Source organism: Salmo trutta, chromosome 14 (assembly GCF_901001165.1).
Source record: "Salmo trutta chromosome 14, fSalTru1.1, whole genome shotgun sequence".
In the NCBI taxonomy this organism is placed as follows: Eukaryota; Metazoa; Chordata; class Actinopteri; order Salmoniformes; family Salmonidae; genus Salmo; species Salmo trutta.
The window spans coordinates 71,229,377-71,255,469 of NC_042970.1; the positions used below are offsets into that span (position 1 = coordinate 71,229,377).

General features: G+C 42.8%; 2 protein-coding genes across 2 annotated transcripts; one reads left to right on the forward strand and one right to left on the reverse strand.

Moving 5' to 3' along the window:
- Positions 1 to 9,131: 9,131 nt before the first annotated feature.
- On the reverse strand, positions 9,132 to 12,979 carry LOC115147260 (zona pellucida sperm-binding protein 3). Its single transcript, XM_029689404.1, has 9 exons — positions 12,346 to 12,979; positions 12,064 to 12,176; positions 11,832 to 11,932; positions 11,572 to 11,740; positions 9,965 to 10,076; positions 9,771 to 9,859; positions 9,621 to 9,700; positions 9,308 to 9,413; positions 9,132 to 9,205 (listed from the first exon to the last, which is right to left on the reverse strand). The coding sequence occupies exons 1-8, from the start codon at positions 12,889 to 12,891 to the stop codon at positions 9,310 to 9,312; spliced, it is 1,314 nt and encodes a 437-aa protein (XP_029545264.1). The 5' UTR covers positions 12,892 to 12,979; the 3' UTR covers positions 9,132 to 9,205; positions 9,308 to 9,309.
- A 5,683-nt stretch (positions 12,980 to 18,662) lies between these two features.
- Positions 18,663 to 25,349, forward strand: LOC115147261 (ras-related protein Rab-40C). Its single transcript, XM_029689405.1, has 6 exons — positions 18,663 to 19,400; positions 19,617 to 19,677; positions 19,769 to 19,829; positions 19,955 to 20,032; positions 22,304 to 22,526; positions 24,411 to 25,349. Exons 1-6 carry the CDS (start codon positions 19,247 to 19,249, stop codon positions 24,728 to 24,730), a joined length of 897 nt encoding a protein of 298 aa, XP_029545265.1. The 5' UTR covers positions 18,663 to 19,246; the 3' UTR covers positions 24,731 to 25,349.
- The last annotated feature ends 744 nt before the right edge of the window (positions 25,350 to 26,093 follow it).

Consider the following 26,093-nt stretch of genomic DNA (forward strand, 5'->3'; position numbering starts at 1 on the left):
ATAGAGGGAGTACCAGTACCTAGTCGATGTGCAGGGGTACGAGGTAACTGAGGTAGCTATGTACAGTTGAAGTCAGAAGTTTACATACACCTTAGCCAAATACATTTAAACCCAGTTTCACACAATTCCTGACATGTAATCCTTGTAAAAATGCCCTGTCTTAGGTCAGTTAGGATCCCCACTTAATTTTAGTAATTTGAAATGTCCGAATAATAGCAGAGAGAATGATTTATTTCAGCTTTTATTTCTTTCATCATGTTCCCAGTGGGTCAGAAGTTTACATACACTCAATTAGTATATGGTAGCATTGCCTTTAAATTGTTTAATTTGGTCAAACATTTTGGGTAGCCTTCCACAAGCTTCCACAAGCTTCCCACAATAAGTTGGGTGAATTCTGGACCATTCCCCCTGACAGAGCTGGTGTAACTGAGTCAGGTTTGTAGGCCTCCTTGCTGACCGGTATGATGGCTGTGTGGTCCCATGGTGTTTATACTTGTGTACTATTGTTTGTACAGATGAACGTGGTACCTTCAGGCGTTTGGAAATTGCTCCCAATGATGACTCAGACTTGTGGAAGTCTACAATTTCTTTCCTGGGGTCTTGGCTGACTTATTTTGATTTTCCCATGATGTCAAGCCAAGAGGCACTAAGTTTGAAGGTAGGCCTTGAAATACATCTACAGGTACACCTCCAATTGGCTCAAATGATGTCAATTAGCCTATCAGAAGCTTCTAAAGCCATGACATCATTTTCTGGAATTTTCCAAGCTGTTTAAAGGCACAGTCAACTTAGTGTATGTCAACCTCTGACCCACTGGAATTGTGATACAATGAATTATAAGTGAAATAATCTGTCTGTAAACAATTGTTGGAAAAATTACTTGTGTCAAGAACAAAGTAGATATCCTAACCGACTTTCCAAAACTATAGTTTGTTATCAAGAAATATGTGGAGTGGTTGAAAAACGAGTTTTAATGACTCCATCCTTAGTGTATGTAAACTTCCGACTTCAACTGTACATATAGGTAGGGGTAAAGTGACTAGGCAACATAATAGATAATAGACAGCAGCATATGTTGTGAGTGTAAAAGTGTGTGTGTGTGTGTGTGTGCGTGCGTGCGTATGTGTGTGTGTGTGAATGTGTGTGTAGCGTCAGTATGCATGTGTGTACGTGTTTTGTGTTGGGTCCGATTAGCCATTTGATTAGCTATTTAGCAGTCTTGATTAGCAGTTTTATGGCTTGGGGGTAGAAGCTGTTCAGGGTCCTGTTGGTTCCAGACTTGGCACCCTGGTACCGCTTGTCGTGCGGTAGCAGAGAGAACATTCTATGGCTTTGGCAGGAGTCTATGGCTTTGCAAGCGGTGATGGAGGAGTGAAGTTGGCGGAGGTGCATCTGCAACATTTCCTGAAGTTCAGTTACACCCCCTTTGCCCTCAGAACAGCCTTAATTCATCGGGGCATGGACTCTACGAGGTGTCAAAAGCGTTTCACAGGGATGTTGGCCCATGTTGACTCCAATGCTTCCCATAGTTGTGTCAAGTTAGCTGGATGTCTTCGTGACCTGATTTGTATTGCAATGGTGATCAATGGCACAGCTAAAGTGGAGGGAAAGTCCAGGAAGATGGACATTATTGTGGATGCTGGGACTAAAACATTTCTCAGGGAAGGCCGGAGCAGGGCCGGATTAATGCAGGGGTTTACTGGGGCTGAATTACCAACATTTAACATTTTTCACATTTTAGTCATTTAGCAGATGCTCTTTTCCAGAGCGACTTACAGTTAGTGCATTCATCTTAACATACAGTGACAAGAAAAAGTATGTGAACCCTTTGGAATTACCTGGATTTCTGCATAAATTGGTCATCAAATTTGATCTGAGCTTCATCTAAGTCACAACAATAGACAAACATAGTGTGCTTAAACTAATAACACATCTATATTGAATACATAATTGAAACATTTACAGTGTAGGTTGGAAAAAGTATGTATGTGAACCCCTAGGCTAATGACTTCCCCAAAGCTATTTCGAGTCAGGAGTCAGCTAACCTGGAGTCCAATCAATGAGACGAGATTAGAGATGTTGGTTAGAGCTGCCTTGCCCTAGAAAAAAAACTCATAAAATGTGAGTTTGCTATTCACAAGAAGCATTGCCTGATGTGAACCATGCCTCGAACAAAAGAGATCTCAGAAGACCTAAGATTAAGAATTGTTGACTTGCATAAAGCTGGAAAGGGTTAGCCTTGATGTTCATCAGTACGCTGTAAGACAAATTGTCTATAAATGGAGAAAGTTCAGCACTGTTGCTACTCTCCCTAGGAATGGCCGTCCTGCAAAGATGACTGCAAGAGCACAGTGCAGAATGCTCAATGAGGTAAAGAAGAATCGTAGAGTGTCAGCTAAAGACTTAAAGAAATCTCTGGAGCATACTAACATCAGTCTAAATCTTTGCGCATACACTGCTGCCATCTAGTGGCCAAAATCTAAATTGCACCTGAACTGGAATAATACATTATGATCTTTCTCTTGCATTTCAAAGATGATGGTACAAAAAAATACAAAAGAATGGTTGGTTTTTTCTTTGTATTATCTTTTACCAGATCTATTGTGTTATATTCTCCTACATTCCTTTTACATTTCCACAAACTTCAAAGTGTTTCCTTTGCCTGAGCTACAGGCAGTTAGATTTGGGTATGTCATTTTAGGTGAAAATTGAAAAAAAAGGGTGGATCCTTTTAAGATACTGTTTGAAGAGGTAGGGTTTCAGATGTTTTCGGGAGATGGTAGGGACTCTGCTGTCCTAGCTTCAGTTGGTTCCACTATTAGGGGGTCAGGAAAGTATTCAGACCCCTTCAATTTTTCCACGTTTTGTTACGTTACAACTTAATCCATTTTAGAATAAGGCTGTATTTTTTTCCTCATCAATCTACACACAATACCCCATAATAACAATTTTTGCAAATTTATGAAAATGTTTAAAACTGAAATATCACATTTACAGTAGCATTCAGACTCTTTATTCAGTACTTTGTTGAAGCACCTTTGGCAGTGATTACAGTCTTGAGTCTTCTTGGGTATGACGCAACAAGTTGGCACACCTGTATTTGGGGAGTTTCTCCCATTCTTCTCTGCAGATCCTATCAAGTTCTGTCAGGTTGGATGGGGAGCGTTGCTGCACAGCTATTTTCAGGTCTCTCCAGAGAGTTTCGATCGGGTTCAAGTCCGGGCTCTGGCTGGGCCACTCAAGGACATTCAGAGACTTGTCCCGAAGCCACTCCTGCATTGCCTTGGCTGTGTGCTTAGGGACATTGTCCTGTTGGAAGCTAAACCTTTGTCCCAGTCTGAGGTCCTGAGCGCTCTGGAGCAGGTTTTCATCAAGGTTCTCTCTGTATTTTGCTCTGTTCATCTTTCCCTCTATCCTGACTAGTTTCCCAGTCCCTGCCGCTGAAAAACATCCCCACAGCATGATGCTGCCACCACCATGCTTCACCGTAAGTATGGTCCAGACGTGACGCTTGGCATTCATGCCAAATAGTTCAATCTTGATTTCATCTGACCAGAGAATCTTGTTTCTCGGCGAACTCCAAGCGGGTTGTTATGTGCCTTTTACTGAGGAGTGGCTTCCGTCTGGCTACTCTACCATAAAGTGCTGCAGAGATGGGAGAACCTTCCAGAAGGACAACCATCTCCACAGAGGAACTCTGGAGTTATGTCCTTCCCCAGATCTGTGCCTTGACACAATCCTGTCTCGGAGCTCTACGGACAACTCCTTCGACCTCATGGCTTAGTTTTTGCTCTGACATGCACTGTCAACTATGGGACCTTATATCGACAGGTGTGTGCCTTTCCAAATCATGTCCAATCAATTGAGTTTACCACAGGTGGACTCCAATCAAGTTGTAGAAACATCTCAAGGATGATCAATGGAAACAGGATGCACTTGAGCTCAATTTCGAGTCTCATAGCAAAGGGTCTGAAGACTTATGTAAATAAGGTATTTGTTTTTTATTTTTTATAAATTGGCAAAAAATATGTTTTTGCTTTATTATTATGGGGTATTGTGTGTAGATTGATGAGGGGGGAAAATAATTTGATCAATTTTAGAATAAGACTAACGTAACAAAATGTGGAAAAAGTCAAGGGGTCTGAAAACTTTCAGAATGCACCGTATACGGCTTGTTGCATCGGGGCTATATATATATATGTAATTAATTGCAAAGTCCTATTTGCCATGCAAATGAACTGAATCCCCAAAAAACATTTCCACTGCATTTCAGCCCTGCCACAAAAGGACCAGCTGACATGTCAGTGATTCTGTCGTTAACACAGGTGTGAGTGTTGACGAGGACAAGGCTGGAGATCACTCTGTCATGCTGATTGAGTTCGAATAACAGACTGGACGCTTCAAAAGGAGGGTGGTGCTTGGAATCATTGTTCTTCCTCTGTCAGCCATGGTTACCTGCAAGGAAACACATGCCGTCATCATTGCGTTGCACAAAAAGGGCTTCACAGGCAAGGATATTGCTGCCAGTAAGATTGCACCTAAATCAACCATTTATCGGATCATCAAGAACTTCAAGGAGAGAGGTTCAATTGTTGTGAAGAAGGCTTCACAACAAGCGCCAGGACCTTCTCCTAAAGTTAATTCAGCTGCGGGATCGGGGCACCACCAGTACAGAGCTTGCTCAGGAATGGCAGGAGGCAGGTGTGAGTGCATCTGCACGCACAGTGAGGCGAAGACTTTTGGAGGATGGCCTGGTGTCAAGAAGGGCAGCAAAGAAGCCACTTCTCTCCAGGGAAAACATCAGGGACAGACTGATATTCTGCAAAAGGAACAGGGATTGGACTGCTGAGGACTGGGGTAAAGTCATTTTCTCTGACGAGTCCCCTTTCCGATTGTTTGGGGCATCCGGAAAAAAGCTTGTCCGGAGAAGACAAGGTGAGCGCTACCATCAGTCCTGTGTCATGCCAACAGTAAAGCATCCTGAGCATTCATGTGTGGGGTTGCTTCTCAGCCAAGGGAGTGGGCTCGCGCACACTTTTGCCTAAGAACACACCCATGAGTAAAGAATGGTACCAACACAGCCTCCGAGAGTAACTTCTCCCAACCATCCAGGAACAGTTTGGTGACGAACAATGCCTTTTCCAGCATGATGGAGCACCTTGCCAAAAAGCAAAAGTGATAACTAAGTGGCTCAGGGAACAAAACATCGATATTTTGGGTCCATGGTCAGGAAACTCCCCAGACCTTAATCCCATTGAGAACTTGTGGTCAATCCTCAAGAGGCGGGTGGACAAACAAAAACCCACAAATTCTGACAAACTCCAAGCATTGATTATGCAAGAATGGGCTGCCATCAGTCAGGATGTGGCCCAGAAGTTAATTGACAGCATGCCAGGGCGGATTGCAGAGGTCTTGAAAAAGAAGGGTCAACACTGCAAATATTGACTCTTTGCATCAACTTCATGTAATTGTCAACAAAAGCCTTTGACACTTATGAAATGCTTGTAATTATACTTCAGTATTCCATAGTAACATCTGACAAAAATATCTAAAGACACTGAAGCTGCAAACATTGTGGAAATTAATATTTGTGTCATTCTCAAAACTTTTGGCCACGACTGTACAGTACGAGAAGAAGTCTTGGCCAAAGCATGCATGGAATTGTTGTTTGAATCTGAAAGTGCGGCAAGTGAAGTGTGTGACAATGCGTGGAACATGGTGAAATCAAAGAATGGAAACTAGCTAATCAAATACAATTGTATCTGTCGCATACACATATTTAGCAGCTGCTATTGTGGGTGTAGCGAAATGATTGTGTTCCTAGCTCCAACAGTGCAGTAATGTCTTACAACAATACACACAAATCTAAAAAGTTAAAGAATGGAATTAAGATAAATAAATATTAGGACTAGCAATAAATATATGATAGGATGTATAAATATTATGGACAGTATACGAGTAGAATATGTAGTATATTTTTAGCAATAGTTGAATAGGATAGAAAAGCAGGGTGATTTTGCTTAGTTTAAAAAATTGATAGTTTGTATGGTTTTTTCACCCCACTTTGTTTCCTTTTTGAGATCCTTATTATCAACCCGCAAAGTAGGTAGCTTAATGCAAATCAAATTGTTGTGAACGCCATTATAGCAGAGAAGAAGAAGAAAAAGAGAACCAACAAACTGGATGTAAGGATATATAAGTTATCCTGTATGAGCTTTTGTGCCGAATACATTACGTTGTTACAGGTGTCAAGCATATGGGCATGTGACAGCAATGTGTAGGTTCCTATGTGTGAGAAGTGACCAGAAGGGCATGAGACAAAGGAATGTGTAGCATTGGGGAAAGTAGTGGTACACTTGAAGTCAGAAGTTTACATACACTTAGGTTGGAGTCATTAAAACTTGTTTTTCAACCACTCCACAAATTTCTTCTCAACAAACTATAGTTTTAGCAAGTCGGTTAGGACGTCTACTTTGTGCATGACATAAGTAATTTTTCCAACAATTGTTTACAGACAGATTATTTCACAACTCACTGTATCACAATTCCAGTGTGTCAGAGTTTACATATACTAAGTTGACTGTGCCTTTAAACAGCTTGGAAAATTCCAGAAAACGATGTCATGGCTTTAGAAGCTTCTGATAGGCTAATTGACATCATTTGAGCCAATTGGAGGGGTACCTGTGGAAGTATTTCAAGGCCTACCTTCAAACTCAGTGCCTCTTTGCTTGACATCATGGGAAAATCAAAGGAAATCAGCCAAGACCTCAGAAAAAAAAATTGTAGACCTCCACAAGTCTGGTTCATCCTTGGGAGCAATTTCCAAACGCTTGAAGGTACCACGTTCATCTGTACAAACAATAGTACGCAAGTATAAACACCATGCGAAAAGTGCAAATCAATCCCAGAATAACAGCAAAGGACCTTGTGAAGATGCAGGAGGAAACAGGTAAAAAAGTATCTATATACACAGTAAATCAAGTCCTATAACCTGAAAGGCCGCTCAGCAAGGAAGAAGCCACTGCTCCAAATCCACCATAAAAAAGCCAAACTAGGGTTTGCAACTGCACATGGGGACAAAGATCATACTTTCTGGAGAAATGTCCTCTGGTCTGATGAAACAAAAATAGAACTGTTTGTCCATAATGACCATTGTTACGTTTGGAGGAAAAAGGGGGAGGCTTGCAAGCCGAAGAACACCATCCCAACCGTGAAGCACAGGGGTGGCAGCATCATGTTGTGGGGGTGCTTTGATGCAGGAGGGACTGGTGCACTTCACAAAATAGATGGCATCACGAGGTAGGAAAATTATGTGGATATATTGAAGCAACATCTCAAGACATCAGTCAGGAAGTTAAAGCTTGGTCGCAAATGGGTCTTCCAAATGGACAATGACCCCAAGCATACTTCCAATGTTGTGGAAAAATGGCTTAAGGACAACATAGTCAAGGAATTGGAGTGGCCATCACAAAACACTGACCTCAACCCTATAGAAAATTTGTGGGCAGAACTGAAAAAGCGTGTGCAAGCAAGGAGGCCTACAAACCTGACTCAGTTCCACCAGCTCTGTCAGGAGGAATGGGCCAAAATTCACCCAACTTATTGTGGGAAGCTTGTGGAAGGCTACCCAAAACTTTTGACCCAAGTTAAACAATTTAAAGTCAATGCTACCAAATCATTCTCTACTATTATTCTGACATTTCACATTCTTAAAATAAAGTGGTGATCCTAACAGACCTAAGAAAGGGAATTTGTTACTAGGATTAAAAGGTCAGGAATTGTGAGAAACTGAGTTTAAATATTTGGCTAAGGTGTATGTAAACTCCCGACTTCAATTGTATGTGTTAATTGTAGGGGTGCCCATGGGGCTGGGGATCAGAAATGTCCCATGCGAGGCAGGTTGAGGTTTCCAGGGTTAGAGTAATGCAAAAGTTGTCAAATGCTGAGGCAGTGAAGAAAGTAGAGGAAGATGGGTCAAGGGGGAGGGATCCTGAGAGGAGTGGTGTGAGTAGTAGATCTGTACCAGAACAGAGGGACAGGCCAACAAGTGATACGTTTCAGTAAGATTGGATCTTTATCATTTATAGCAATGTTTATCAACTGTTCTGCAGGGATGGAATGTAAGTCGCAGAAAATTGAGTTTGTTGTGGCATCTACAAAGTAGTATTTGGGTGTGCGAGACTTGACATCCGAAGAGTTACAGGGTGTGTTAACTGGTGGTGTCCCATCCTTTCAGGTTGTTGGCCTGAGGTAGGACTAAATATATTTAAATAGTGGAGTAGGGTGGTGTTATTTGTTATTTTTTGTGAGTGTAGTGTTAGATGGGGCGGCAGGTAGCCTAGTGGTTAGAGCGTTGGGCCAATAACCAAAAGGTTGCTTGATTGAATCCCCGAGCTGACAAGGTAAAAATCTGTTATTCTGCCCGTGAACAAGGCAGTTAACCCACTGACATACTTTTTCCCCTTCTACTTGCCTCTTCCATTTGTGGTAATGCTGTAATTAAGTGGTTGTAATTTTGGGTAGAGCAGACATTTCCATATGTCTGTGTTAACTGCATGTGTGACATCACTCCACCAGTCCTATTTATAATATCATTCACTATCATTATACCTTTTTAAACATTTCTTCAAATAGTTTATTACTATATTTGAATTGAACCACAATATGTGTCTTTTCAGGGGGATTAAACTGAAATTGCAAGCAACTTTCTAAGGCTTGTTTTAAAAAATAAAGATATTGGAGATTATTTCCTTTTCAAACAACTGAAAGTGGGCAGGTGTAATCCGAATAAAGCCCTTCTTGAACATTGGTACGAATGTCTCATCCTATTTACTAGAAAACCAGTTTGGATTTAAGTATAACTTTGGTATGACTGCCTTTAGTGAGAAGTCTAATGCTTTAATGACTTCTGCCCTCCGAGTTCATATTTGTTATATAAATAGGCCCTTTTAATATTACCTGGCTTGCCGTTACAAATAAGTGAATATTTTTGGTTCATATCATTTAAAAGGTCACTAGGTGTAGGCAAAACCAAAAGCAAATAGGTAAACTTATATGACTACAGAGTTAAATCAGGGTGATTTTTCCACAAATAGACAAGTATTTTTGAATTAACTCAATACACATGATTGTTTAAAGGTCAGTTTTAAAAAGTTTATTTTAGCAACATAGTTGTCAAATGCTCATCAAACCCTCCCAACAGCACCTAAAACCACAAGGGAAAAAAGCTATTATTTGCAGAAATTTGTGCTCATACATTAACATAAGAATTAAACATTCTTAAGAATTAAGCAGAGGGACTGAATACCTTTAGTAGCCCCCATCCTTGAAGGTTTCCATGAGCCATGTTTTATTTTTAGCACGTTCGTCATGGGCCATCGTCATAAAATGACTGGTCACAGTTTGTGCGTGAGCTATGAGAGCGTTATCAGATAAGTATTGCGTTTTCCACAGAGATTAGTCAAACAAACCATAATGTAAAATATGAAATGGTGGCATGAATGCATGCCCGCGTTAAGTCCTCAAAACAGCTTCCCATTCCCTTCTAATGCGCTCAGATGAAAGGGTTGGTGACAATGAGACAACCCTTGACTGGTCATGAACCAGGCCTATATGCTCACCGGAGGGTTGTAGAGAAGGAGAAGGACAAGAACCGACACAGCATGAGCAAACCGCAGCATCGCCAAACAGTTCCACCCACCTAGGACAATCACAATAAATATTAGTTAACCCTCATAGCAAGGAGTCCCTCAGAACTCAAGTGAACCTACTTTTTAGTCTTTGTGTCATAGTTGCAGGACTTGGAACTTGGAGTTGGAGTGACATTCCCTGTAGTTATTTCACAGTGCAAGTGGAGTTTCTGGAAGAAAATAAATGTACGTTCTCTTTAAGGTGTATTACTTTAGGCCTAAAGTATTAAAGAAGCAAACCATTAGTTGTTAGGAGATGCACACATGAGTCAGACCTGATTGTCCAGGCCCTGGAAGATGAAAGCTCCGACAGTGAACCTCAAAGCATTGTTGGTGGTGTGTGACAGGAACTTTGACTGGACAGTATTCTTGCCATCCACCATGCATCTAGTGAAGAGAAGATCGTGTACTTAACACTAATCCCTCCAATTTGGGACAAGGTTCACCCGCTGGTGCTTATTCCCACCTTGTAAACCAGGGACTGAGTTACAAAAGACACTAGGGCTGTTTACACAGGCAGAAAGTTCTGATCTCTTGGTTGAGGTTTAACAGCAGTTGGCATCCAATATATTGCATTACAGGTCCATTACACTAATACAAAATGGGAACCAAAAGTAGACTGAATATTACCCTACACACTACTTTAACCTCATCTGATCCTTCCCCAGGCCAACAGGCTGAGAGGACAGGACACTACCATGCTACACACGCTGTGCGTGTCTCCGCCACCTTACTGAAGCATATATGTCACTCATTGGCCTATCCCTCTGTGCTGTCAGACATCCCATTCACAGGAATCCTCAGAATTGCTCACCCTTCACCTATTCTCTACTTCACTCCCTCAGCATGCGACATCTGCACTACTCTGACTAGCCACCGAACACTTCTGATCCCCAGCAACATGTGCACCCTACAGTTGACCACTTTATCCAACCCCTGTGTCCCATGCCCTTCTGCACACGTCCACATCTTGGAATCTCCCTCCTACACACTGCAACATGACCATAAATGTTGCAGCTGAAACAGTGGATTCGCCACAAAAGCTCCAACAGGATAACTGATACATCCTAACATGAGCTTGTCAGGTAAAGACTGACTCAACTCAGGACTGACAGTGACACAGTTTCTGCGTCGCACCAAACTTCACACAAGAATCGTCAACTTCCATTGCGCCACCTCTACACTACCCCAGAAATCACTCCCTTTATGGTGCGCAAAGCAAGACTATCCCAAGCGCAAAGCAAGACTATACTAGTAACGTCACAGAGCACCTGCTCCCTCTGATCTAAAGAAACAAGTCCACTTCACCAACTCAAAAGCACACCCTCTTTTCCACCCATGGATCAACCAAAAGACCTGTTTCCATCCTCTTCAAAAAGCTCAGTCCCAATGGACCAAGAGGCATCTTTATCATAACCATGTCCATCAACACAAGGCTCATGCGCCTCAGAAACCTTTACCCCTTCAATTTCACCTTCATAACGCCAACTGGCGTCTGGCCCACTTTCAACTTGACAGTCTTCCTCGACATACCCCTTTCCCTGTTATTGCTAGAGTCAAATTCAAACCCATCCTCTGCCACCATCTGTCTTTACAACCCCTTAAAATACAACATTTTCCCAAACCTGCATTTCTTTAGCCTTTGGGAGACATGCTAAACTCTGTACTCCCACGGCAAACTTCGATTTGACCAATCAGATATGTTCTGAAAGACTTGATGTGATTGGTCTTTCAACCTATTAATGGACAAAATAGAGTTAGGCTGCCTGTGTAAACTGCCCAGTTGTGGAATCTAGCCAATTAACAAGCAAGAAATTAACTACCAGGAACAAGACAAAACCAGGCCAAGATAAATTGTAGTTCTATAACAAATAAGTTTTACCCATAGTTGTCGACCACAGTGTATTTGAGAGTGGAGTTGGGGCTAGCAGTCACGTAACAGTTGTTAATATACACCCGCCGATGCAAAGAAATAGTGGGAACTTTGGCCTCAAAGTACATTGGTTGTCCAAGGATATAGGTTTTATTTCCAGTGAGCTTGTTCCATGATTCTGGAGAGAAAGAGTAAGGTTAAGTATCGTTAACAGAACAACACTGCAAGTGCATTCTGATTTAGGTGACACATCTGTCAAGTCAACTCACCATCATAAGATGTGAGGGTGACTCCAACCTTGGATTTAAGGGCCTTGAAGACTTTCCCCGTCAAACGAGGATGAAAGCCAAACTTGTAAGAGTGGTGAATCCTGCAGAAAATGGCCATTAGTGCAGTCAGACACCCAAATAATATCTAGTATGGAGCCATGTATAGGATATGCTAGTGTGGACTTTGGAACGTAGCCACCAAATGTGAAATCATGATGAAGTGGTAGTTCACCGATTGTAGCGGCATTCGATGTGAACAGAGAATGACAACTCCCTCACAATACCGCCTATGGCCTCTGGCTCATACTTCAGCACGTTGGAGTAGGAAATATAGTCAGCGGTACACTGGAATAGGAGAAACAACTCTAAAAACCACCAATACATCTGAACATAATCATTACAGCCATGGAAATACAATCCCTTCAGACAATTGCAATTTGACTGGATCACTCATGGCATACATTCGATGTCTGAGTGACAGGGGATTGTATTTCTGATGGCATGGGTAGCCAACCTTTCTATGGAAGCCACAGCTTTTGATGTTGTAGAGCATGTAGAAGTGTTCCGCTGTGGATTTGTTGACTTTGCAGTTGTGGAGTTTGAGGTACTTGCAGGCGTTGGGGTTGGTGAAGGCGTCCTTTCTGATTCTCACATAAATCCTGTCGAGGTGGCACAGGACCTCAACCTTCTTAGAGTGAACTGGAGGAGTGGTGGGTGGAGAGGCGGTGGGCAGCAGGATGTGCTTGACTGAGAGGGGCAGCGGCCTGAACTTCCCTTCAGGCTTGAAGACATACGCTTGGTCCTCAGAAGCACGAATAGGGATGTATTCTGGTAGCTTCAGATAGTCTGACTTACGAGAATGCTCCAACACGGGAGTGGCCATGATTTGGGAACGAGATCTGACCTTGGGTTCAGATTCATCATCAAACCTCAATCGCTCCGTCTCATCCCACAGAACTTCAGTGTCATTCCCTTCATCAACAGCTAAAGGGAAGCCCTTACCTGACAAACCATAAGCAGAGGAGTAACTCAGGAGCAAAAGCACCAATTTCACCACCATCTTGCCATTCACCACCAAATCTCACTCTCAACTAATCCAGAACAGTAACAAGGTGTATGAGGGAACCACCCTTCGCTTGTGTGTTTTATATACAAGCTACAGCACCCAAGTAATTGCAACACCTGGTGCTGACTTTAATCAGTAGCAGAATCAACCAATCAGCAGTCACCAGGGCCCAGTTTTTCAAAAGTTATATGATCATAATTTCATTTTAAAGCAGCCATAAATCGCCTTGTGACAGGGAATGGAAGCTTATTATGTTCAACAGGGAGGGGCAATTGAAAGTAAGATTCACAATGAAAGGTTTTATTGTTGAAACCTTTCTAGCCTGTCTATCTATGGGTGACAGGGTTGACATTATGTTTGACCCATTGACTTTTCCACCACAAAATGGGCCAAAAAAGTAGAACCAGCCCACCTGCTTTTATACTATAGTTTGACTATTATATGTTAAATGTTTCTAATGAAATAAATATTTGTAAAAAAATAGTTTCACTACATTAAAACGAGAGTTCAGTTCAGAGTTGACCATAAAATGAGGGACAGATGCATATTAATCACATTAAATTAATAATAATCTTCAGAAATTAATTTGTCAAAGCAAGAAAATAACAAAGCAACAAAATAACTAGGGCTTTACAATGATGGTGGACTCTTGGAGAAATGTTGGTATTAAGTGGGAACCAACTGAAGCTAGGACAGCAGAGTCCCGACACATCTTCGGAAAACATCTGAAACCCTACCTCTTCAAACAGTATCTTAAAATCTTTCATAGAAGTCAGAGGGTGCACAGTCAAAATTAGGAATTTTGGCACTTTAGCAAGTCATTATTCATATAAAAAATCTCCTTATTAAATGATCCATGTGGTCTATATTAAAGGGCACTTCAATTAATATAACAGGCTTTTAAAATTCAATATTGGTGCACAATTTTCACCCTACTTAAAATATCAAAGGGAAGCAAAAGGCAGTCATTTCGTGGAACGACCCAACTGCTGGTAGAAGTAAATCGTCAACCTTGGCTTTATACATGTTCAAACAATACACTCCAGGTGGCAGTATGCACCCTTTCAGTTTGTTTACCAACTCAAAGAAGTAGTAGAATAAGAAAATGGGCTACTTCAAAATGGAGATGAGATGGCCTCAATGGTGCCACAATGTTGCGTCACAGAGAGAAAAAGGAGCCAGATGTTTCACCATAAAATCTTAAGCATCTGGTTGGAATTTCCGCTCCCCACCAAATATGGAGGGGAGAGGAAGCCCATTGGCCGGCAGTGAGAAAGTTTGGAGTGAGATGGAACTGGGCCGACATTTGGCTGATTTTCTCATCGAAGAAAAGCCCGATCTCAATACAGTTTTCTCTTCCCAAAACTACGATCTGTTATGAACAGAGTACACTAAGTTTTGTAGATGTGACCCTTTGCCAAAGTTTTAAAAAATTACATTGTTTACATCGAATTTAGTTATCGCACACTTCACAGAGAAGGCGTTCTCTTCTTCTTCGTCTTCTTCATCTTCTTCTTTGGTGGGGTTTAAAGGTGGTTGTCATCCAATATGTTGCATTACCACCCCCAACTGGACTCTAGTAGAAGAAAAACAACTACAGAAATAGTGGCATGAGGCATAAATGCACAGTGAATAACGAATAACAACAACGAGTAAAAATAACATGACTATATACAGGGAGTACCAGTACCTAGTCGATGTGCAGGGGTACGAGGTAACTGAGGTAGCTATGAACAGTTGAAGTCAGAAGTTTACATACACCTTAGCCAAATACATTTAAACTCAGTTTCTCACAATTCCTGACATTTAATCCTTGTAAAAATGCCCTGTCTTAGGTCAGATAGGATCCCCACTTAATTTTAATAATGTGAATTATCAGAATAATAGCAGAGAGAATGATTTATTTCAGCTTTTATTTCTTTCATCACATTCCCAGTGGGTCAGAAGTTTACATACACTCAATTAGTATATGGTAGCATTGCCTTTAAATTGTTTAATTGGGTCAAACGTTTTGGGTAGCCTTCCACAAGCTTCCCACAATAAGTTGGGTGAATTCTGGACCATTCCTCCTGACAGAGCTGGTGTAACTGAGTCAGGTTTGTAGGCCTCCTTGCTCGCACACACTTTCAGTTCTGCTCATAAATATTCTATGGGATTGAGGTCAGGGCTTTGTGATGGCCACTCCAATACCTTGACTATGTTGTCCTTAAGCCATTTTTCCACAACATTGGAAGTATGCTTGGGGTCATTGTTCATTTGGAAGACCCATTTGCGACCAAGCTTTAACTTCCTTACTGATGTCTAGAGATGTTGCTTCAATATATCCACATAATTTTCCTACCTCATGATGCCATCTATTTTGTGAAGTGCACCAGTCCCTCCTGCAGCAAAGCACCCCCACAACATGATGCTGCCACCCCCGTGCTTCACGGTTGGGATGGTGTTCTTCGGCTTGCAAGCCTCCCCCTTTTTCCTCCAAACGTAACGATGGTCATTATGGACAAACAGTTCTATTTTTGTTTCATCAGACCAGAGGACATTTCTCCAAAAAGTAAGATCTTTGTCCCCATGTGCAGTTGCAAACTGTAGTCTGGCTTTTTTTATGGCGGTTTTGGAGCAGTGGCTTCTTCCTTGCTGTCGATATAGGACTCGTTTTACTGTGGATATAGATACTTGTGTACCTGTTTCCTCCAGCATCTTCACAAGGTCCTTTGCTGTTGTTCTGGGATTGATTTGCACTTTTTGCACCAAAGTACGTTCATCTCTAGGAGACAGAACACGTCTCCTTCCTGAACGGTATGACGGCTGTGTGGTCCCATGGTGTTTATACTTGCGTACTATTGTTTGTACAGATGAACGTGGTACCTTCAGGCATTTGGAAATTGCTCCCAAGGATGAACCAGACTTGTGGAGGTCTACAATTTTTTTCTTGAGATCTTGGCTGATTTCCTTTGATTTTCCCATGATGTCAAGCAAAGAGGCACTGAGTTTGAAGGTAGGCCTTGAAATACATCCACAGGTACACCTCCAGTTGACTCAAATGATGACAATTAGCCTATCAGAAGCTTAAGGATAACATAGTCAAGGTATTGGAGTGGCCCTCACAAAGCACTGACCTCAACCCTATAGAAAATTTGTGGGCAGAACTGAAAAAGCGTGTGCGAGCAAGGAGGCCTACAAACCTGACTCAGTTACACCAGCTCTGTCAGGAGGAATGGGCCAAAATTCACCCAACTTATTGTGGGCAGCTTGTGGAAGGTTATCAAAAACATTTGACCCAAGTTAAACAATTTAAAGTCAATGCTACCAAATACTAATTGAGTGTATGTAAACTTCTGACCCACTAGAAATGTGATGAAGGAAATAAAATCGGGAAATAAATCATCCTCTCTACTATTATTCTGACATTTCACATTCTTAAAATAAACTGGTGATCCTAACAGACCTAAGAAAGGGAATTTGTTACTTGGATTAAAGGTCAGGAATTGTGAGAAACTGAGTTTAAATGTATTTGGCTAAGGTGTATGTAAACTTCCGACTTCAACTGTATGTGTTAATTGTAGGGGTGCCCATGGGGCTGGGGATCAGAAATGTCCCATGCGAGGCAGGTTGAGGTTTCCAGGGTTAGAGTAATGAAAAAGTTGTCATATGCTGAGGCAGTGAAGAAAGTAGAGGAAGATGGGTCAAGGGGGAGGGATCCTGAGAGGAGTGGTGTGAGTAGTAGATCTGTACCAGAACAGAAGGACAGGCCAACAAGTGATATGTTTCAGTAAGATTGGATCTTTATCATTTATAGCAATGTTTATCAACTGTTCTGCAGGGATGGAATGTAAGTCGCAGAAAATTGAGTTTGTTGTGGCAGCTACAAAGTAGTATTTGGGTGTGCGAGACTTGACATCCGAAGAGTTACAGGGTGTGTTAACTGGTGGTGTCCCATCCTTTCAGGTTGTTGGCCTGAGGTAGGACTAAATATATTTAAATAGTGGAGTAAGGTGGTGTTATATTTGTTGTGAGTGTAGTGTTAGATGGGGCGGCAGGTAGCCTAGTGGTTAGAGCGTTGGGCCAATAACCAAAAGGTTGCTTGATTGAATCCCTGAGCTGACAAGTTAAAAATCTGTTATTCTCCCCGTGAACAAGGCAGTCATTGTAAATAAAAATGTGTTTGTTGAACTTGCCTAGTTAAATGAAAATGAATTGTAAACTAAGCAAAAAAAGAAACTTCCCTTTTTCAGGACCCTGTTTTTCAAAGATAATTCATAAAAACCCAAATAACTTCACAGATCTTCATTGTAAACGGTTTAAACACTGTTTCCCATGCTTGTTCAATTAACCATAAACAAATAATGAACATGCACCTGTGGAACGGTCGTTAAGACACTAAAAGCTCACAGATGGTAGGCAGTTAAGGTCACAGTTATGAAAACTTAGGACACTAAAGAGGCCTTTCTACTGACTCTGAAAAACACCAAAAGAAAGATGCCCATGGTCCCTGCTCATCTGCGTGAACGTGCCTTAGGCATGCTGCAAGGAGGCATGAGGACTGCAGATGTGGCCAGGGCAATAAATTGCAATGTCCGTACTGTGAGACGCCTAAGACAGCGCTACAGGGAGACAGGACGGACAGCTGATCGTCCTCGCAGTGGCAGACCACGTGTAACAACACCTGTACAGGATCGGTACATCCGAACATCACACCTGCGGGACAGGTACAGGAAGGCAACAACAACTGCAGAGTTACACCAGTCCCTCCATCAGGGCTCAGACTGTCCGCAATAGGCTGAAAGAGGCTGGACTGAGGGCTTGTAGGCCTGTTGTAAGGCAGGTCCTCACCAGACATCACCGGAAAAAACGTTGCCAAGGGACACAAACCCACCATCGCTGGACCAGACAGGACTTGCAAAAAGTGCTCTTCACTGACGAGTCGCGGTTTTGTCTCACCAGGGGTGATGGTCGGATTCGCGTTTATTGTCGAAGGAATGAGCGTTACACCGAGGCCTGTACTCTGGAGCGGGATGGATTTGGAGGTGGAGGGTCCGTCATGGTCTGGAGCGGTGTGTCACAGTATCATCAGACTGAGCTTGTTGTCATTGCAGGCAATCTCAATGCTGTGCTTTACTGTGAAGACATCCTCTTCCCTCATGTGGTATCCTTCCTGCAGGCTCATCCTGACATGACCCTCCAGCATGACAATGCCACCAGCCATACTGCTCGTTCTGTGCATGATTTCCTGCAAGACAGGAATGTCAGTGTTATGCCATGGCCAGCGAAGAGCCCGGATCTCAATCCCATTGAGCACGTCTGGGACCTGTTGGATCAGAGTGTGAGGGCTAGGGCCATTCCCCCCAGAAATGTCCGGGAACTTGCAGGTGCCTTGGTAACATCTCACAGCAAGAACTGGGAAATCTGGTGCAGTCCATGACGAGGAGATGCACTGCAGTACTTGATGAAGCTGGTGGCCACACCAGACACTGACTGTTACTTTTGATTTCGACCCCCCTTTGTTCAGGGACACATTATTCCATTAAAGTTAGTCACATGTATGTGGAACTTGTTCAGTTTATGTCTCAGTTGTTGAATCTTGTTATGTTCATACAAAGATTTATTAGGTTTGCTGAAAATAAACACAGTTGACGGTGAGAGGACGTTTTTTTTTTGCTGAGTTTATAAGGAAGTTGAACTCCAGTCTAGTAGGTGGCGGTAATGCAACATATATTGGATGCCAACCGCTATTAAACTTCCTCGAAGAAGAAGAGGAACCGGTAAACCGGATGTTGATGCTGGCAAAAGCAAAATCTAGGTTGATGTTATTTGCATTACTTAGCTACTGACGCGTTCTCGAAGGAAACTAATTGTTATTTATGGACTCTTAAATGAAGTACCATTTTCATTTTGAATTAACATTTCAAAAACAATGTTTTACCTTGTAGAGGACATTTGGTTTTGGAGGCAGAATGGCCCAGATTAATTAACGTTGTTTTCCTAAATTAATTTAGGTAGCTAACGTTAGCAGGGGGTCTTTTTCTTTCACAGAAAAATGTAACACTGCACGTCTAACGACGTGACTCAAGTCTTCATTCTACTAGATAGCTAACTAGCTAGGTAATGGATTTTCAAAGAAAACTTGATGGAATTGGAGATAATTCGTGCTCAACGCTCATTGTATTTTTTGTAGCTAGTGGTGCGCGACACAGCTAGCTAGTAACCTTAATTTCTCAGTGGCTAACGTTAGCTACAGTATCGTTAGCTAGTAAACAACGTCGTTCGCCCTTAGTGTTTGACAAGGCATTCCACACATAAATTCTCCCACCCGCAGTCGTGGATCTCCAAACTCGGTCTTAACTTGATACCAATGCTTGGGATGATGGCTACACAGGGCAGCCCTGTCAAGAGTTACGACTACCTCCTGAAGTTCTTGCTGGTTGGAGACAGTGATGTGGGGAAAGGAGAGATCCTAGACAGTCTGCAGGACGGATCAGCTGAGTCTCCCTATCCCTACAGCAGTGGTGAGTGTATGTAACTAGTTAGAATATATCACGTGTATACATTATATGAAGTATAAACATACTAGTCAGTGTTTTTTTTACTCTGGAATCAAACTGGCCATTTGCCATTATACTCTCCATCGTAGGCTATCAACCTTGTTGATGAAAAATCAATCCCTTGTGGTTTGAGGTTAAGGTTGGGCTGGCTGTCTGTTATAATCATGTTTGTTTTCTCAGGGATTGACTACAAGACTACCACAATCCTGTTGGATGGGAGAAGAGTCAAGTTAGAGTTGTGGTACATGTAGAAAATACTTATCTAATACTTGTAGAAAACTAATTGACAGAAAGCTAAATGGAATCTAACAGGGTCATTCTTTGTTCAACAGGGATACGTCTGGACAGGGTCGATTCTGCACAATCTTCAGGTCATATTCACGTGGGGCACAAGTGAGTTAGACCCCTTAATTCAAAATGCTTCAGGTTCTAGGCTATATCATCTGTGTATTCAGGGACAAGTGGACTGTTTACTGATTTAAAGATGTATTGTTTGTTCATGTCCCCCCAACCCACAGGGAATCCTGCTAGTTTATGATATCACCAATGGCTGGTCGTTTGATGGCATTGACCGCTGGATCCGGGAGATCGATGAGGTAAGCTAGTTTGCTGACTGATCGTTTAACACTGCACGTCTGACGATGTGACTCAAGTCTTCATTCTAAACAGCATATCTGCCTCATCATGCTGCAGTAATAGCTCAAATGAAATCCCCCATACCGGTTTGTAGATAGTAGAATCACTAGCCATGTAGAGCCATTGCCAGGCAGGCAGGCTGTAGTCTGATGATCTGCTGTTGTTATCAAAAGACTCCCCTCTGGCAAACGGTTTAGGTCAGTCACGACCAAAACCTCCCACAACCTGAATAGCTTTTTCATCTGTGCTGTGGCCTTCACCAACTGGCCACTGGTACACCATTTATCTTCCCGCTCATAGACTTTACGCTCTGCACTATTGGGGCGGCAGGTAGCCTAGTGGTTAGAGCGTTAGGCCAGTAACTGAAAGGTTGCCAGATCGAATCCCTGAGCTGACAAGGTAGAAATCTGTCGTTCTGCCCCTGAACAAGGCAGTTAACCCACTGTTCCTAGGCCGTCATTGTAAATAAGAATTTGTTCTTAAGTGACTTGCCTGGTTAAATACAAACAAACAAAAAAATCCACAAGGATGCAAACTCAACACTTTTTGGAGATTTACGCCGTTTTCATTTCAAAATAGGTTGTCGACGTGTATCGTGTAGATCTGCAAAAAAAATGGAAGACAGGCTGAAAATATCTTCTATCTGTGTGCGTTTCTCATTTAGAAATGAATGACTGAGCACAGAATGCTTCCCTACGCGTCCAACAAATAAAATATTAAACAGAGTTAAGTGTGACGTCATATCAGAATGAGTACTTCAACCAATGTCATGTGCGACAGCTGTGAGCAGCCAGCCACATCCCCTAACCAGCCATTAGCCTACCTCAGCTGCTCCTCTCCAGCCATTCTCCATCAGTTTATAAATGTTATTAAGCCGTGATGGCGAGCTGGGGTGTGCAGACAGTGATAAGGTTTGTTGTTACATTTGTTTAGTTATTGGAGCGGTATGGTTTCATTTCTCCAGTAAGTACAAGCAGGGCCAGTCTGACTAGGCATCTCTGTCACGCAGCCTCTTGAGTGCCACTGCCAGAGAGGAAAAACAGAGCAAAGTGACAGTCATGCTTGTGCCTTTACAACACTGAAAGCCACTCAAAGTTATGCCCCATGTTACCGGAGCTACCTTCTCCCCTCTCTCCCGTGAATTGGTGCACATTTTTATACAATATTTTCAACCATTGTCGCCGGCCGTTTTAAACTACTCGCGGCCGCAAGTTTTTGGTTTGATAACAAACAACCTTGTTTAGCCATGCTACCTGGCTGGCTAGCTAACATCATGTTACCTTGTCTGTGCACAAATTTGGATGGCACCGGAAAAAGGTATAGATAGCCTTCTCAAAGAGATGCTTCAAAGTTAGGATGCATATGCCAAATAAATGTATTCTAAGCTAAATCGGAATCAAAAATCGATTTTTTTTCTTCTGTTTTTTTTCTGTTCCTTAAATTCTGTTTGGTGCCTAACTTTTGGTGTGTGTGAGGTGAAGAGTAGTCTAAAAATGGTTTCATATAGGCCTAGTGTGTTTTCCCCTTACTGCCACAATGAAAATGCAGATCATTATGCATTTCTATTCCTTACTACATTCCTCCTGCCCAACCACAGGTAGGCCTTTGGATATGAGCAAATCAGCTATTTTCTGCAGTAGCCTTTTCTATTATACAGTAAAAAGTGTGAAGTTAAATTCAATGTGTTTTAAGCAGAGGTGTGAATATCAGGGACAGGTTTTTGTGCAGAACGTATATAGAAAGGAAACAGTGGATTTAACAACTGACATCAATAAGGGATCATAGCTTTCACCTGGGTCCACCTGGTCAGTCTGTGTCTTGGAAAGAGCAGGTGTTCCTAATGTTTTGTTTTGTTTTAATGTAGTTTAAACTGTTAATTGTATAGTATGTAGTTTTTAGCTTCAGTGTACTACTTGCTGTGTGTGGATTCTGTGTCTCTATATTTAGTATTTTCTGTCTATTGTCTGTCTGACTCAGTAGCAGCACCATTTCACAAAGAGAAATTCCTGGACATGCAAATGTATTTACAGAATAAAGGTGATTCTGCTCTTCCTGTTTCCTTTCCTGCTTTGAGAAGGCCGGTGTGTTTCCTGTTCGAACAGGGTTTGTGTGTGATTTGATTAAAGGAATCGTAAACAAGATAGGAGTTGTTAACAAAACAACCACTACTCTCAATATCATCCTCCTATTGCTTTCTTATCCTAACCTTAACTTTCTCTCCTTTCCCCCAGCATGCCCCGGGGGTGCCCCGCATCCTAGTAGGCAACCGGCTCCACCTGGCCTTTAAGAGGCAGGTGCCCACGGAGCAGGCCCGTGCCTACGCCGAGAAGAATGGCATGACCTTCTTTGAGGTCAGCCCGCTGTGCAACTTCAACGTCGTCGAGTCGTTCACGGAGCTGTCGCGCATCGTGCTGATGAGGCACGGCATGGAGAAGTTCTGGAGACCAAACCGAGGTGAGGAGACCAGGGAAGACTAAAGTTACAGCCACTGTAGGGTCTTGGGTTGGGAAGCCTTAGGGTGCAGTAAAACAATGGGAAGGTCAAAGGCTATTGTTGGTGTGAGGAAACTTGGGCTTGTTTGTTATTTTATGTTGCTACCCTTCAATTCTTTGATTTGATTGATATATGGAATATATCTAAACTCAGCAAAAAAAGAAACGTCCCTTTTTCAGGACCCTGTCTTTAAAAGATAATTTGTAAAAATCCAAATAACTTCACAGATCTTCATTGTAAAAGGTTTAAACACTGTTTCCCATGCTTGTTCAATGAACCATAAACAATTAATGGACATGCACCTGTGGAACGGACATTAAGACACTAACAGCTTACAGGCGGTAGGCAATTAAGGTCACAGTTATGAAAACTTAGGACACTAAAGAGGCCTTTCTACTGACTCTGGAAAAACAGCAAAAGAAAGATGCCCAGGGTCCCTGCTCATCTGCGTGAATGTGCCTTGGGCATGCTGCAAGGTGGCATGAGGACTACAGAGGTGGCCAGGACAATAAATTGCAATGTCTGTACTGTGAGATGCCTAAGACAGCGCTACAGGGAGACAGGACGGACAGCTGATTATCCTCGCAGTGGCAGACCACATGTAACAACACCTGCACAGGATCGGTACATCCGACCATCACATCTGCGGGACAGGTACAGGATGGCAACAACAACTGCCCGAGTTACACCAGGAACACAATCCCTCCATCAGTGCTCAGACTGTCCGTAGTAGCCTGAGAGAGGCTGGACTGAGGGCTTGCAGGCCTGTTGTAAGGCAGGTCCTCACCAGACATCACCGGCAACAATGTCGCCTATGGACACAAACCCACCGTCACTGGACCAGACAGGACTGGCAAGAAGTGCTCTTCACTGACGAGTCGTGGTTTTGTCTCACCAGGGGTGATGGTCAGATTCGCGTTTATCGTCGAAGGAATGACCGTTACACCGAGGCCTGTACTCTGGAGCGGGATCGATTTGGAGGTGGAGGGTCCGTCATGGTCTGGGGCTGTGTGTCACCGCATCATCGGACTGAGCTTGTTGTCATTGCAGGCAATCTCAACGCTGTGCGTTACAGGGAAGACATCCTCCTCCCTCGTGGTACCCTTCCTGCAGGCTCATCCCTCCTGCATGACAATGCCACCAGCCATACTGCTCGTTCTGTGCGTGAATCCTTGCAAGACAGGAATGTCAGTGTTCTGCCATGGCCAGCGAAGAGCCCGGATCTCAATCCCATTGAGCGCGTCTGGGACCTGTTGGATCGGAGTGTGAGGGCAAGGGCCATTCCCCCCCAGAAATGTCCAGGAACTTGCAAGTGCCTTGGTGGAAGAGTGGGGTAACATCTCACAGCAAGAACTGGCAAATCTGGTGCAGTCCATGAGGAGGAGATGCACTGCAGTACTTAATGCAGCTGGTGGCCACACCAGATACTGACTGATACTTTTGATTTTGACCCCCCCTTTTTTCAGGGACACATTATTCCATTTCTGTTAGTCACGTCTGTGGAACTTGTTCAGTTTGTGTCTGTTGTTGAATCTTGTTATGTTCATACAAATATTTGCACATGTTAAGTTTGCTGAAAATAAACGCAGTTGATAGTGAGAGGACGTTTCTTATTTTGCTGAGTTTATTTTGAATAATGAAAGGTGGTTGTCTCTTGCTGGCTGTGTTCTCATTTGATGGGAGGAAGCGCACTGGGCTCTCCTCGTCATTGACGCAACAGCAGCTGTCCCGCCTGCAAAATAAACCAGCAACACAACTAGATTGTTGTCATGTCCTATGCTATACCGTTATAGCATGTAATACAACATGACTATGTCCTTCCCTGTCCATCCCCCTCCCCACCAGTGTTCAGCCTCCAGGACCTGTGTTGCCGGGCCATCGTCTCATGCACCCCCGTCCACCTCATCGACAAGCTGCCTCTCCCCGTGGCCATCAAGTCCCACCTCAAGTCCTTCTCCATGGCCAACGGAATGAATGCTGTCATGATGCATGGACGCTCCTACTCCGTGGCCACCAATGCGGCGGGCGGCAGCGGCGGCGTGAGCGGCATCAACAACAGCAGCAGCAGCAGCAAGGGAAACAGTCTCAAACGCTCCAAGTCCTTTAAACCGCCTCCGAGCCCCCCCAAGAGTAGTAGCAGCAAAAGTAACTGTAACATTACCTAGTGAGGGGCGGGGGAGGAACTTCTGAGGCCTCCCATTGGGCCTAATGCTATCACTGTATGGGGCGCTCAGGGGCCCCAATTTGGAGATGCATAAACGCACAACAGGAACCGTAAGAGCTGTGAGTGAGTCCAATATGGCTTTCACTCTTTCTTAGCCCCCTACCGCCATCTTGTGGGTCGCCGTTAAACCCACAGCAACCTGCCATTGTGACCAGTAGAGCTCTCTAGCTTGTAGTCCTAAAACCCGGAAGTGAGTTACCTCTGGTTCTTTCAGCCTTTCCTATGGGGAAAGAATAGGGTTTTGGGATAAACACTGAAAATAAGGTCTGTGGTAAACACAGGCTTAGGAGATTTTATACAGTACACTTTGTTCTATGAGATAATAGCAGCCAGTTAACATGACCTTTGTTCATTATGAAGCCTTTATGTGCTTTTTTTATTACATAAATGCATCAAAAATCACAAAGTGACGTTAGCTGATGAAGATTATCTCGTAGAACAAAACGTATAAGATCTCCTAAGCCTGTGTTTACCACAGACCTTATTTTCAGTGTTTATCTAAAAACGACAGTCATTTTCCCCAGTCCATCGAACCATGGCGGAGTTAGTGCCTACAAAAAGACAACATAACTATTTCTCTCCATACAGCCTCTTGGACTTCAAGCTGTGACGTCATCACTCACCTTACTGTCAACACTACAAGAGAGTATGAGGACTCTGAACAGATTCACGGGGTATATTTAAGTAAAGACATTGTACATACGTGGTAATCGGTCGGCTTTTTTGCACTGACCTCTTACGTGATTCGTCTTGAATGTTTTGGGAGTTTGTGTTATTATGCCTGTCCGTTGACTTTGTCCCTCCTCTTCAATACTTATAGACCTATGTCTGGGTCGTGTTCATTAGGGCATGCGATGGAAAACGTTTTGCAGCGGAAACCGAAAATTTGAGCGTTTCTTATTGAACAAGCTCAGGTTGTCCTTTCTTGTTTGTCTTTTTTATTTTAATTTGCTGCCTACTGACCCTGGTTTGATATGGCTCAGAAACACATTGAGTGATTATTCTTTCCAAATCTCACACGGATTTGCCAACAAATAGAACACTTAAAATATTGAAACTGCAGCTAACTTTCTTTTTTTTTACTCTCTGACAAAGTTTTCTTGTGTGTGTGTCTGTTTTAATGCTTTCATTTGACCTTTATTTAACTAGGTAAGTCAGTTAAGAACAAATTCTTATTTTCAGTCACTGAGAGTAAAAAAAAAGAAAGTTAGCTGCAGTTTCAATATTTTAAGTGTTCTATTTGTTGGCAAATCCGTGTGAGATTTGGAAAGAATAATCACTCAATGTGTTTCTGAGCCATATCA

Excerpts from the sequence above, each read along its gene's own strand:
- LOC115147260 (XM_029689404.1), bottom strand. The coding sequence starts at position 12,891 with ATGGTGGTGAAATTGGTGCTTTTGCTCCTGAGTTACTCCTCTGCTTAT. Across the intron at positions 11,933-12,063 it reads ATCGAATGCCGCTACAATCG|GATTCACCACTCTTACAAGT; the intron begins GTGAACTACCAC and ends CATTTTCTGCAG. Across the intron at positions 9,860-9,964 it reads TCCAGGGCCTGGACAATCAG|AAACTCCACTTGCACTGTGA; the intron begins GTCTGACTCATG and ends ATTTTCTTCCAG.
- LOC115147261 (XM_029689405.1), top strand. The coding sequence starts at position 19,247 with ATGCTTGGGATGATGGCTACACAGGGCAGCCCTGTCAAGAGTTACGAC. Across the intron at positions 19,401-19,616 it reads TCCCTATCCCTACAGCAGTG|GGATTGACTACAAGACTACC; the intron begins GTGAGTGTATGT and ends TTGTTTTCTCAG. Across the intron at positions 20,033-22,303 it reads GGATCCGGGAGATCGATGAG|CATGCCCCGGGGGTGCCCCG; the intron begins GTAAGCTAGTTT and ends CCTTTCCCCCAG.